Genomic DNA, 13,452 nt, shown 5'->3' on the forward strand with positions numbered 1-13,452 from the left:
GTTTTCAGTTTTTGTTAAGTCTTAATTTATTATTGGTAGTATTTTTCGCTATTTTACCCTCCAGCGATCTGGGAGGGCTCGCACAGCTGTTAAGGCCTTTTTTTCTGAAAATGTGTCGAATGTGGCAGCAAGCTTCCCCAACAGACAGATAATCTCTCTGATTTGTTTGGGAGAGGCTCGCATCATCGAGACCTGTCGCCACTGTATGAGATTCATGACACTTAAGCCTTCGGAGGACTAATCGCGTAATGGCGATTCTGAGGAGAAATGCTCTACAAGCCATGGATTCTCCAAAGCAATCGATGCAGCCACTCACGGTGGAGGTTCCTCAACCTATGTCCCTGTTCGTGATATCTGACAACCTAGGCAAAATGTTTCTGAAAATAGGGATGGCTCCAAAAGTTGTGCGAATGGAAATCTGCTTACATAAAGGGACTTCCCTGTCCTGTCCTCCCCTTGCAACCTGCCCGCCCCCATGTATGTGGTAGGTGTGCTCTGGAGGGGTGGGGCATGGGGACTTACAGGGGGAGGGGAAATCTGTTCTGCTAGTGGTTTCTATTTTGGTAGCCAAATGGCCAGCTTTGAATTCAACCTATTGTCTTTATTTATACTGGGGTAGGCAACATGTGAGTCGCATGCAACTCTCCATAGTCATTTTTGCAGGCTCCTGCTGCTGAATGTACTGCAGGAATGGCAAAAAGGGGCATTCTTGCAAGCAAACAAGGTGTGTTGTTGCCGTGCAAAATTGCCTGTTTCTTTGCTGCCACTGTGACAAATTTTTGTAATAATTTGCCACCATTTAGTGGGTGAACACTATTGACTGTTTCTCCTGCTTTCTGGTCCTTTTTTTTTTTTTTTTTTTTTTTGTGATCCGCCCAGGGAGCTTCGGCTATTGGACAGTATAAAATGCAATAAATAAATGTATAATAAATAGACATTATTTCCCTCTGTTTTTTCTGGATCAGCAGCCTCTGTCTACATGGACAAGCGGTTCATCCCTATCATGTATAGAGAGTATAGAAAACTTGTCTGTTCTTAGCTCCGAAAAAGAACTTTGCTATTATTTGCTTATCCTGGAATGAAAATGTGGTGAGCTGAATCTCCATTTTTCCTCTCATTTGGCACGCTTCAGTTTTTGAACACATGAAGCGTGCCAAATGAGTGTGATTTGGTGACTGAAATGAGTTGGGTACTCAGAATAAGTGTTGGAAGTGCTGAGGGATACCTGACTAGACACTTTAGAGGCAGTGCCTCAGAGGAAACTGCCTTTTGAGCATCTTGCCTAGTATTGTCTGCTCCGACTGGCAGTACCTTTTCAGGGTGTTGGACAAAGTGTGTTTTTATGTCACCTGCTTTCTGATCCTTTTTAACTGGAGATGCCACAAATTTAACCTTCTGCATACAAAGCATGAACTCAACCACTGACCTGTGGTCCCTCTCTACAGCTGTTAACGAAGTGGCTCTGTTCAAACTAACAGACTAGTTTTTTTTAAAAAAAAAATGGTAGGGGGTCAAGTCCTTGTGGGGGGGAAAACAGGATTTTTTTTTCTTCCCCTGAATGTTCATTGTTGTTTCTAAGCCTTCACACGTCTATGCTGATGCTGTCTCTGAACTGATAAGGGCAGAGTGGGAATAGCTGTAAGGCTAGGCGAAGTTTGCAGGTGGCCATTCCTGCTGTTGAATATGAGAAAGTTCTTTTCATAATTCTTCCATAATTCACTATTGTTATCTGTTTTAAGCACTTTTAAAAACTTGGCTAGAAATGTTAGTAAATTTGGCTAGATGTACTGTACATGGCTACTTACTGCATAAATCTCTCCTTCAAGTTTTCTAACTATTAATTTCCATTTAAAGTAAAATGGTGGCATAATTTATATGCAGTGCATTTATTTATGTCTTAAGTGGAGATACCAACAAAGTAAAGATGCCATATCCTTGCCAAAAGAAATTGCAGTGAGTCATAGGTAAAGCTTGCAAATGCTCTCTTCCCTCATGCTATGAGGGAATATCCTTGGCAGCAGCAGGTAGTATGCTGGTGCTAGCGCTCCGCCTACTGGGTAAGAGCATTGTCTTAGTAGAGGGACAATGAGCACGCTTGCTTCCCTCTCAGTCAGCATAAGAAGCCATTGGATGGAATGACTACATGGAGGTGATTGCCATATCCCAACTCTTTTGGGACTGCAGCACCAGTGTTCTCAAGCCCACTTTCTCCTATGGTCACTTGATAATTCAAATGTATATTATGTTGCTTGTTAAAGATCTATAACTCTTTTTTTGTAAACAATTATTCAGACATGACTGATAAGTTCTAAGATCTTTTCTTGATACTTTTAAAGGAAACAGGATTGAATACTTCTGGAAATAAACTCTATAGGTATTGTCTGGACTTCATATTGTTTAGTTTTTAATACTTTAAGTCTTGAAATACCTTCATAGCTTCATAACCTTCATAGCTACCAAATGACCACAAGTTCTTTTTTCTCCTGCTAGGGACAGTGATATTTAAGTGAGATACTTCTCATTTCCATTTTTGTCATCAGTAAAGGCCATGTACATGCTGTGCCATGTAGCTTAAATTATAACTAAGCAGTGTGCCTTCTAGAAAAAAAATGTGAAGGGAAATCATATCTACATTACAAATCATGTAAGCATTTTTAAAGTTGAAACATGAGTCTCTCTAGCAGAGTGAATTTTATTTTTGCTTGCCTAGAACTGTTGATTACTGTGGGTAGGATTCAAGGGTGCCCTACCGCTGGCAGTGAGTATCAACAGTACCTGGTGCTCAGTGTAGTGCTTCCGGGGCTAAGCCCCAAATTACCAGATATTCACATTTTGGGAAGGCGCAATCTGCCCCATCCAGAAACCTGCGCAACATCATCGCAGAAGGAGCTGGGCATGTATCGCCTGGGTTGGCTGCGCATGCACTGGGCTCGCTGCTAATGGTAGGGCACCATTGGATAATACCTTAAGGGAGCAATCCTATGGCCCTTAGAAAGCGTCTGAGAGGCGATAGGATATTGTGGGTTCCCTGATCCGAGGTCGCATTTCTGACCTCCTGCCTACCCACCCCCACTCACACCTGGTGCGCAAAGAACTTGACCTAAGAGAAGGCGAAAAGGGGGAGTTTTGGTTGGCGGGGAGGGGAGGAGATTGGAGAGGCCAGGATCTGAGTTATCCTGAGGCCTCTTTAGCCTCCTTTCTTCCCCCTCTGGAGTGCCTCAGCTAGACAGACAAAAAAGCCAGTCTAGGAAAAAAATTCAGGGCAGGAGGATGGGGAGGCAAAGATCACAATCCCTGCTCTTCTTGCCTTACATGGGATGTTTGCAACCCTCTGAGTTTGGGGCTTATAATCATCAAGGGTGGAACCCATAGGATTATGCCTTAAATAATTTTGGGAGCGAGCATAGTTATTCTACTTCTGTTATTACTTTGTCCAAATCGCAGTGATTTGGCAAAGGCTTTAAAACATGTTAACTTTATGACCCTTCAAAAATTTTCAGGGAAACATGCGTGTAGATATATAAACCATCTTTCAGAATCTTAACATGTGATTTTAAACTTAGGATGTTCTTCTAAAAAAGAGGGTCAATAGTTTTTTTATATCTCTCTGGTGTTTTTCACTTGTGACAATAAAGACACCTTTTTACATCCTTTTGACAAGCATTCTGTTATAAGCGCAGGAAATTGATTAAATGTACAACAGAAGTATATAAAATCAAATTCAGAACTACTCTCTGGTTTTCATAATAAAATAATTGTAGGAAGAATTCCATCTGAAGACTATTGAAAGCTGGCTGCAGTTTATGATATAATGGATAAAATCTTCATCCTTGGCCTTCCTACAACCTTTACACCAGCAGATGGTGGGCGTAAAGATGTCATTCATCATTTATTTACAATGGGCTTTATTTATTCTAGTGTCAACAGCTGCCCCAGGGAGGGAGTTATTGAATTCAAATGTGAAGCACTGGGCTATTTGCTTCCTTTCAAATTTGTCTTCAGAGCTTAGTTGCTAGGAGTCCATTCTGTACTCTAATAATGATTCATGTATTGTGAAGCCATTCAGTAAATTGGGTTGTCAGGGATTGCCAAAAAAGGTTTAGAGGTCTTGTTCTTGATTTTTTCCCCCCTAATGGTGTTGTGCTGTAGACTTCTTAATATGTGGCTCCGCTTTTCCAGAATTAGTGAGTTCTCCCCTCCTTTTTCCAATCCCTATACAATAATCTCCTTAGTATAAGTAAGGAAGACTGCTACTTTCTTCACATGAAAACACAGGGGTTGAAATAAACAATGAATTTTGTTTTACTACAGGCTGGACAAGAGTCCTTCCGTTCCATCACAAGGTCATACTACAGAGGGGCAGCAGGGGCTTTACTAGTGTATGACATTACAAGGTGAGAATCTTGCAGATAGTGTTCAGAATATTTTAGACTCTTGTAAATAGCCGTTTTTAGTTGAATTTTTGTGGCATCTAAAGATGAAACTGCAATCTGAAATAAGTCAAGACCATTCGCACAAAGTACATTAGCTTTTATCCAGACTTCATCAACTTTACAGTAGACCAATTGAAGAAACAGTTAGTTATGACTGAATTAAGTTTTATTGATTTCAGTGGATTTACTCTAAGCATTACTAAATCTGGATCCATCCCATTGAAATATATGACTGTCAGTGTTCCGTGTGTATCTACATAATTTTACTCTGTATTTTTGGTAGACATTATAGAAGCTATGTGTAATGCTCTGTGCTTGAAGTTTATTTAATACAGCTATAGGGTGCCACAAATAGAGAAGGCATTTAAAGATTAATTATGCCCCTGTAAACGCATGTGTATATGTTACAGCAAGAACTGATTCTATATTTGTGCTGACCTCATATATTTTATATTCATTGTTTAATGTGCAAACTTCACATGCAAGACCCCCTTAAGAAGGATGGACTTTTGAGAGCTGTGTTTAGCTTTTAACATTTTAAGATCTTTTCGTTGGTTGACTGTTGGTTTTTGTTTGTAAGTCACCTGGAATTGTATAAAACTTTAAATAATTGTATGAAACTTTAAATAAAAACCTTATCACTTATAAAAAGTGTTTTTGGCTGTTAGTGTATTGTCCTTCACCTATGTCTTGCCTCCTTTTCAGGAGGGACACTTTCAACCATTTGACAACATGGCTAGAAGATGCTCGTCAGCATTCCAATTCCAACATGGTCATTATGCTCATTGGAAATAAAAGGTAAAACAAAAATTTCTGAAGCGGTTAGCAGCGTTCTTCATTTTGATTTTAATACATGTTGATCTTCATTTGAGACATTTTAGTTGCACAAAATAAAATAATTCTCAACTTTTCGTATTAGTAAAAAAATCCTTCTGTAGTTTAATGCCATTAAAAGGTTTATATATAGTTCTACAGTGTACTAGCTAAGAGCACCACCTTATTTTAATGTTAATCCTTTTTTTCTTTAAACTTTATTTCAAGTTTAACTATCACAGCGGGATTCCCACTTTAGTTGGAGACTTGTATAATGCTTTTGGTTTGCCCACTTCAGTTATTTACTCCTTGGTTGCTGCTTTTTTAAATTTTAATACATTTTAATACTACTTCATAATGTTATCATTGGGGGGAATGTTTTGCTTGAAAAAAATACTGTGATATATCTTGTAAAAGTCTGATACATTCTCACCTTTTCAGTTATTCAATCAAAACTGTATCATTAATATGCTCAACTTTTTCAGATATCCTCTAAAACTAGTGGTTCACATAGAGTGAGCTTGGATCCACTGACTTTAGGGTAGCCATTAGGTTTCTGATACTGCGCGTTGGCAACAATGTGAAAAGGAAGGGAGATTTCTCTGGTTAAAAGGGAAGAAGACTTTAATCCAAAATGAAGATAAAATTCCATTGGTGATTATCTTAGTCTTATTTCATGCATTATGCAAGCAGTGTGGTTGTTGCCAATAACAGCTTTCTGGGTGCTGCTGATATGGAGACTTTCTACACAACAGAGCCAGTCTATATGGTGAGCTGTTTTTGTTCATCACTGTAGCCACATATGGAGTCATGCAGAAGTAATCTCTGGCTGAACCACATATCCTATATAACTGATGAAATAGGCCTTGGGGAAAAAGGCTGTCTAAAGTAGTCAAATGTTACTGTAGCAAAATCCATTCAAAATATGCATGTTCTGGTTGTGATCTTATATCCAAAGATGAATGAACTGTTTTTAAAATGCCAATTTACAGAGTAATGTATACAGATGCATATGCTGAGAAATGTAGACAAGAATGTCCTTTCCAGTAATCTGGCTAATGAAGTAGAAAGTTTCATGGAAGTGGTAGCTGGGATTCTGTCTGAAGAACTGCCAGAAGTAACTTTCTTCTATTACACTGGCAATAAATAGAGAGTTCTGCAATTTGAGGCTGCATCTCTCCTATTGGAGAGTGATAATGGTGGTGGTTCACTATGGAGAGAGGTTTTTGAAGTACTCTATTCCATACCCACACATGCCCACTCAATGGGTTTTTAATCAGTAATAGTGAACAAAATGTTTCTTAATCAATTGAAAGTGATTTTAAGGGTCTATATTGAACTTTAGCAAATGTGGTACTGCCTGCAGTATATCAAGACAGTCTGACATAATGTTATCTTATCTAAAGGGGTGTACCTCAGCAAGCAAGCCTGTTTTTGTTCAGTGAATAACTCTTATTTGGTTATCTTAGCGATCTAGAGTCTAGAAGAGAAGTGAAAAAAGAAGAAGGTGAAGCATTTGCACGAGAGCATGGGCTTATCTTTATGGAGACCTCTGCCAAAACTGCCTCAAATGTTGAAGAGGTAATCTAATGTAATTTCTTTTTAATATATTATTATCTACTGGTGATAGTTTAGGTGAAAAGTAAGTTGTAGAGACAAACCTTTGAGATCAAAATAAAATATTTTTTGGAAAGTACTAAACATCTAGATCCAATCAAAGACCATTGGGTGAAATCCAACCCTGTCTGTCTGACAACAGAATGACAATCATCAGGGGAACAGATTGCCCTCTCCCACTAGTCTGCCAAAATCTACTGCAGAGGGTTGGAAGAACCTCCCGAGCAGATTTGGGGATGTTTGGGTAGAAGAGAAGACGGAAAAGTTCTGTTGCATGAGCAGACATCCATTTGCGGAATTTTGGATTTCAGCAATTGGATCTTGATCTTGTGTGAGTTAGTTATAAAATGCCATGGATTAAATTTTGTGTCTCTCCGTTTCTATTCCTCTAGTTTTTAATTTCATTTTTCAAACTAAAGCTGCAATCCTATATCCACTTTCCTGGGAATAAGTCTAAGTAGACATGTATAGAGTTGTACTGTAAATGTATGAAATTTTGGAAAAGGAATATGTCTTTACCATTTCATAAATTCTGTTAGCTAAATATAACTGAATCTAGTTACCTGAGCTAAAAAAAAGAAAAGCGGGGGGTGGGGGAGATTTTTGTTAAGAAAAGACTTTCTGGGCTGCAAGAATTCATGAATCAATGAGAAATGAACCAAATTCTGCAAGCATATTGTTTGATTTCACAGAAAGAATATAATAGTAGAGTTATGAAAGGGTATCTGAACTGAGCAGCAAAGCAACTTATTATTATTATTATTATTATTATTTATTTATATAGCACCATCCAAATGATTCTTTTAAAAAATTGGTACAGCTACTTGTAAAATACTCAAGATGGTCCCTTAGATCACTTTTCCAGAGGAAAATGACGAAATGCTTGTGTTTGAATAATTAATGCGGCCAGAAAAAAAAAAACAGCTAGAGATAATGACAGCAGTCATGGCTCATACTGGAAGCTGCTTCCAAGAGAGAGATACTAAATCAGGAGTGTTGAACTCAAATGGATGAGAGCAGAACTCATGTATCCTGAGAACAGTCAAGGGGCCATATTCACAAAGTTAATAATTAATTTTATCTCAATTAGATGCCAAAACAAACTCAAAACATTAGGAAATTTTCCTGAAGTTTCTTTTTCCTTGTAACAGAAGAATTAGTGGAGGAATTTCTGACAGCATGGGCCAGAGTAGAATGGTGAGTGAGATTAGGAATCAGTTGAGAAAGGCAGTAACTGGACTTGTGCAAGTATTTGGCCTGTAAATGGGTGTGGGGAGTGCCCTCATGCAAGCCCTACCCCCAGTGTCCCCAAGCATCTCTAAAGAATTTTGTGTGTTTAGTACTAAGGTCTGCAGGGTTGTTGTTACTGTATTTGGCTGCGTGCTTACAAACCTTCCAATGATCATGATTTTTGCCTCATTAGGGCTCCCAATGGCAAAGGGGTTGTTTGGCTAAATCCATTTACAAAGCCCCTGCATACCTTCATGTTCAACATGGGGAGATCTACAGGGGAACCTGGCACATGCAGCTATTTGAGGTGTGCTTGTGTATTTGCAACCACCATACTTAATTCTTTCATGTGCAGGCTGAATGACTGCATAAGGCTAGTGAGAAGAGAGAAGGGTGAGTAGGATCAGAGAGGGGGAGAGAAAGGGTAAGTATAAGGTTTGTGGTAAGGATAGGTGAAAGAGGGGCGTTAGAGATGTTAGGTTATGTTATCAGCTAGAACCCTTATTCTTTAAGAGGGATGCTGTTAGGTATGCTTCTTTCTTAGATGACTACTTGTTCTGCAAGTTATATTTCATAAATATATGCTTACTGCTTTACTACCTGTAGTTATGATCTGGGTAGATTCTAAGTTTATTTATTTATTGCATTTCTGTACTGTCCAGTAGAGGTTCACAAAAGTTTAGTATATCTCACCACATGTACTGGCTTTGATGTACTCAGGTATATAAAAAGAGTCCTAGCAGGCTCTGTAAATCAGTAGGTGGTGGTAGCAGATTATTTTAGTGGGTGTATGGGGAAGTTGAACAGCTCAGTGACTTACCCAGTAATCTTAGGGACCAGAGCCTTGTTGAGCCAGCTAGATATGTCTCACTCCTCAAGAATGAGTAAAGTTGTAGTCCTTTTCTTGCCACTAAATAGTCATAGCCACAAATATGCACATAACTGCAGTACAAGTTCAGGCAGATAGTATGTTTCTTTCAGGCAAGCTTGAGGCCCAGAATTTCATGTTAGGGAGCAGGATGAGTCCATTGGCTTTCAGAGAGGGCAGGCTCAGTTTGCCCCTCCAATGAGAACATAAGAGCCATTCTGGATCAGACCAAAGGTCCATTTAATCCAGCATTGTGTTTACACAGCGGCCTGCGGGAAACTCACAAGCCAGACATGAGTGCAACAAAACCCTCTTGGCCATGTTCCCCAGCAGCTGATGTACATAGGCAAAGTGTCTCTGATACAGGAGGTACTGTATAGCCATCAGAACTAGTAGCTTTTGGTAGCCTTTTCCTCCAGAAGATAGCCTTGTCCTCCAAGAAAGTGTTAAAAGTTTAACACAATCACTTAAAATCTGAGTTAACTGAAGCCCATCTCTTTCCCTCTATTTATCCATTCCCCATAATATTAGGGCACCAGTCCTGGGCATCTTCCTACCTGAGAGTAAACCCCATTAACCTTGGAGCTAGCTTCTGAGTAAACATTTAAAAGCTTTGGTTCCACTGAGTAAAGAGGCAAACCAGTTTGCTGATCTTCCATTTACCTCCATTCAACATTTGCTTGGGTATAATCTAATCTTACCAAAGCAACAAGGCAGAGAGACAGTAAACAACTTTTATCAGTGATCAAGTCAATAGCAGCAACAATTTGCAAATATCAGAACATCAACAAATCTCATTTAAAATGCTCATATAAAGCAGGGGATGTAATGGCTTAGCTATAGCTTCTGCATGCTCAACCCTATTTTGCTTTGACCAAATACTTGGTAAATTTCCCGTACTTCCAACCCTATTTCCTAGTGTCTTGATACAATCCTCTGCACTATGAAAATGTCATATGATTATACACCAGGTTGCCCATCCTGATTGTATGTTGTTAAGAAATGGTAGACTTGGATTTTAGTATTTATCCTCAGATGTCAGGAAAATCATGTATAATGGAAAATCCCTTTATTCTTGAAGCTACCTTTACCAGTGGATATGGTTTCCCCTAACTCCCCAGACTGGTTCTCCTTTGAGACTGTTGAGGATTTCTTTAATACTTTTTTCCAAGATGTCTTCCAGCTTTAATGTCTTAAGTTTACAAAACCAGAGAACATGAGAATGGCATTTTCAGTTAGGTGTGCATGAAACTAAAGCTGGGCATTGAACACAAGATTCAAGTCTGACCCAATTCAGCACATTGGAAAGTGGCCCAATTCAGAGGCTGTCTGCTTCGATTTGGGTACAGAACCCATGTTGAGCTTAGAACTCCAAGGCTTTGTAGCTACCATTGACTGCCATGGGAATAGGCACAGAGGGTTTTTTGTGTGTGTGCAAGAGGTGCTTTTACATTTTCAGAGTATACAAAAGAGGATACCTCCCCTATGGTTGTTGTTGTTGTTGTTTTGCAGACCGTTGTTCTAAAAATAACACATATCCTAGAAGTGACCCTAAGTAAGAAACCTGGATAGTTTCAGAAGGATCGATGCAGTGTTGAGGCAAGGGAGTTAAGATGATTAAAACCTGATTTGAGGCTTTCTTTAAATAGTAAAGTGTGGTGGGGTTGGAAAGAAAGATTTTTCATTGCAAGAAAAAGTCTGAGGGAAGGATTGATTTAATAATTGAAGGGGAAACAAAAGGATTTTGAACTCATGAACAAACAAAACCTGAAGCTACCACAACCCAACACAGAACCTCTGACTTCCTACTAGCCTGCTACAAAACAGGGAAGTTAAGAGACACAGCTTGTAACTCACAATCTCTCCCCTCAAAGTATAGTACTGGTAAAGCATGCCCTATGATTAGAAGCCCTACCCACCCCTAATAGCATTGTCAGAGAAACAAAAGCAAAATATGCTGTTTTTGGAGACAGACTGTCTGTGTTTCTGAAGCTTCACACATGAAGTTTTGTGTAGGTTCAGCTTTGGTTCTGGTCGCTTTGGAGGGAAACCCACTTCACCTTGGTAAGCACCAGAACCCTAATTTTTATCAGGCTTCAGCTGAATCCAATGCATGTCTCTACATGAAATATAAATGATATAGTGGGTGAGCATCCTTCTTCCAGTGTATTTTGATAATTTTACTTGTTCTTAGCAATTTTAACTTTTCACTTCTACTTTTGTCCATGTGTGTGTGATCTCTCGTCCCATTTCTCCTCCTGCTGTGTTAGTTTTGCTCATATTGCTGAACTATAGACCTAAGATCTGCAACTCACTACAACCATCTCTTGAAATGAGCATACATAATCCTATATGCAACCCGCTGCTGTGTACATAAGGATCTGTAGATCAGTTCACAAAGAAATCACTGGCATTCTCATACAACAGGCTATCTTGAATTCTCTCCTAAAACCAACCAATCAGGGAAAGGAGGAAAGGAGCTACTGTGACTAGAAGCTCCTATATACTTTCTGCCTCACTTCTAAGGGTAGCACAGCTGCAGCATAAAATCTCTGATGCTGGGGAATAGGAGGAGAAGAGTCCCTGGATCTGCCTTTCCTTCTCCAGGTGTCTTGCACCACTCCCAGGGAAACCTGAATCACAGAGCGTTAGGCAAGGTCCCGGAAATAATATTATTATTTATTTATTTATTTATATAGTACCATCAATGTACATGGTGCTGTACAGAGTAAAACAGTAAATAGCAAGACCCTGTCGCATAGGCTTACATTCTAATAAAATCATAATAAAACAATAAGGAGGGGAAGAGAATGCAAACAGGCACAGGGTAGGGTAAACAGGCACTGGGTAGGGTAAAACTAACAGTATAAAGTCAGAACAAAATCAAGTGAATGAACCCCACTTTAATCCTGTTAATTATTATAGTAAGTGATGTTGTGGGTTCTCACACATCCTAAATTTCTGGGCATGAATTAGATTTTTTCTTTTATAAATCTACTGTTAGATGTTTTCTAGCATATTATAAACGATTGCCCAATGTAAGTCTAATCTAACAATGATAAATTGCAACCACCAGGTGGCAGCATGTCACATGAAAATTGAGAAGTGTGACTGTTTCAATGTTATTGCAAAGGAAAAGGCGTTTTGTGTTTTGTTTTGCTTTTTGTTCTAGCACAGTGGTGTTCAAATATTCTAATTTTTCTCAAATATGCCGTTTCTTTATAGCTGTTCTTACTATACCTTGAAAGATTATTTACCAGCTGCAGTAGCTGTATTGCCTACCTTTAAAATGAGATTTGTAATATTTGCATGATAGAATCAATAGCATCTCAATATTCAGCTTCTTCAAAGTTTTTTGAACTAAGATATTGACATATTCCTGAATCTTGACTCCAAGAGAGAAGATGCAAACATAGGAAACTGCTTCATGTTGAGACAGACTACTATACTATGTAAGCTTCTCTGCTCTTACTGGCAGCAGATCAAGATTTCAGACCAAGGTCTTTTTCATTCCTGCCAGCAGAGATCTTTTTAATTGCAGGTCCTGGAGTTGAATACAGGCAAGGTATATACTCTGTGTTGTCTCCGTGTTAGCCTAACTTAAGTCACATTCATTTCAGGGGATATACTCTAAATAGGACTAACATTGGATACAACCATGATCCACTGAGCTATGACCCTTCCATAAGACATTAGCATTATTTCCTTGTTATAGTGCTTTAAGAGTCAAAAGCCCCAAGTGTGTTGTTGGAATGTAAGATGAAGCATATTTTTATCAGCTTAAAATGCATGCCTGGCTTCTGGAAAAGTGATAAAATAGATTTTTCTGTAAGCAGTGGGGGTGGGTGGGAATTAAATGTATGTTGTCCAAATGAATACAAACTTACAGTTTGTGTAACAATCCCATATGAATAAAGCTTTCCAATACTGCTGTCAGATATATATATATATATATATATATATATATGCACACACACATACATACACACACACACACACACACACACGATTTGTGTTTATATGCTTACTAGATCCTTCAGATTAATAAGGAAACTATAGATCAAAACCCACGTTGTTGCGGAGTTAAAAAGTATATGCTAGTCTGAGCATCATTAAGCATAAGTTGCTTGGTAAATTTTATTTATTAAACCTGTATACCCTGCCATTTGTATTAAAACAACCCAGGGTAGCTATCAATCATAATAATAAAAACTATATGAATAATATCATTTAAAAGGAGACATACTTTGTTAAAGCCAGTGATGCTTCTTGTTAGTGCTAATATTATCAGTGATATAGAAATGAAGGAGTTGTTTGCCCTTTAAAAAAGTGTATGACATGCCATTGTCCTGAGCCAGAGCTCGGAGTGTTCAGGAGCTTCCTTCTCCTTCTACACACATTGGGTTAGATCCAGAGCTGATTCTCTGGAAATGGAAAGTTCCTTCTGTCGGCTGTGGGAAATGGGATCTAACAAGATCATCCCTGTTCAAG

General features: G+C 38.8%; 1 protein-coding gene across 1 annotated transcript in view; it reads left to right on the plus strand.

Annotated features, from left to right (window-relative positions):
• Window positions 1–13,452, plus strand: part of RAB2A (RAB2A, member RAS oncogene family) — a 43,573-nt gene that overhangs the window by 12,774 nt on the left and 17,347 nt on the right. Inside the window, exons 4-6 of the mRNA XM_063130782.1 lie at window positions 4,312–4,394; window positions 5,139–5,231; window positions 6,716–6,827. Of these exons, the coding sequence (XP_062986852.1) occupies window positions 4,312–4,394; window positions 5,139–5,231; window positions 6,716–6,827 (288 nt within the window). The remainder of the gene's footprint in view (window positions 1–4,311; window positions 4,395–5,138; window positions 5,232–6,715; window positions 6,828–13,452) is intronic.

Source organism: Elgaria multicarinata, chromosome 7 (genome assembly GCF_023053635.1).
Source record: "Elgaria multicarinata webbii isolate HBS135686 ecotype San Diego chromosome 7, rElgMul1.1.pri, whole genome shotgun sequence".
Lineage (NCBI taxonomy): Eukaryota > Metazoa > Chordata > Lepidosauria > Squamata > Anguidae > Elgaria > Elgaria multicarinata.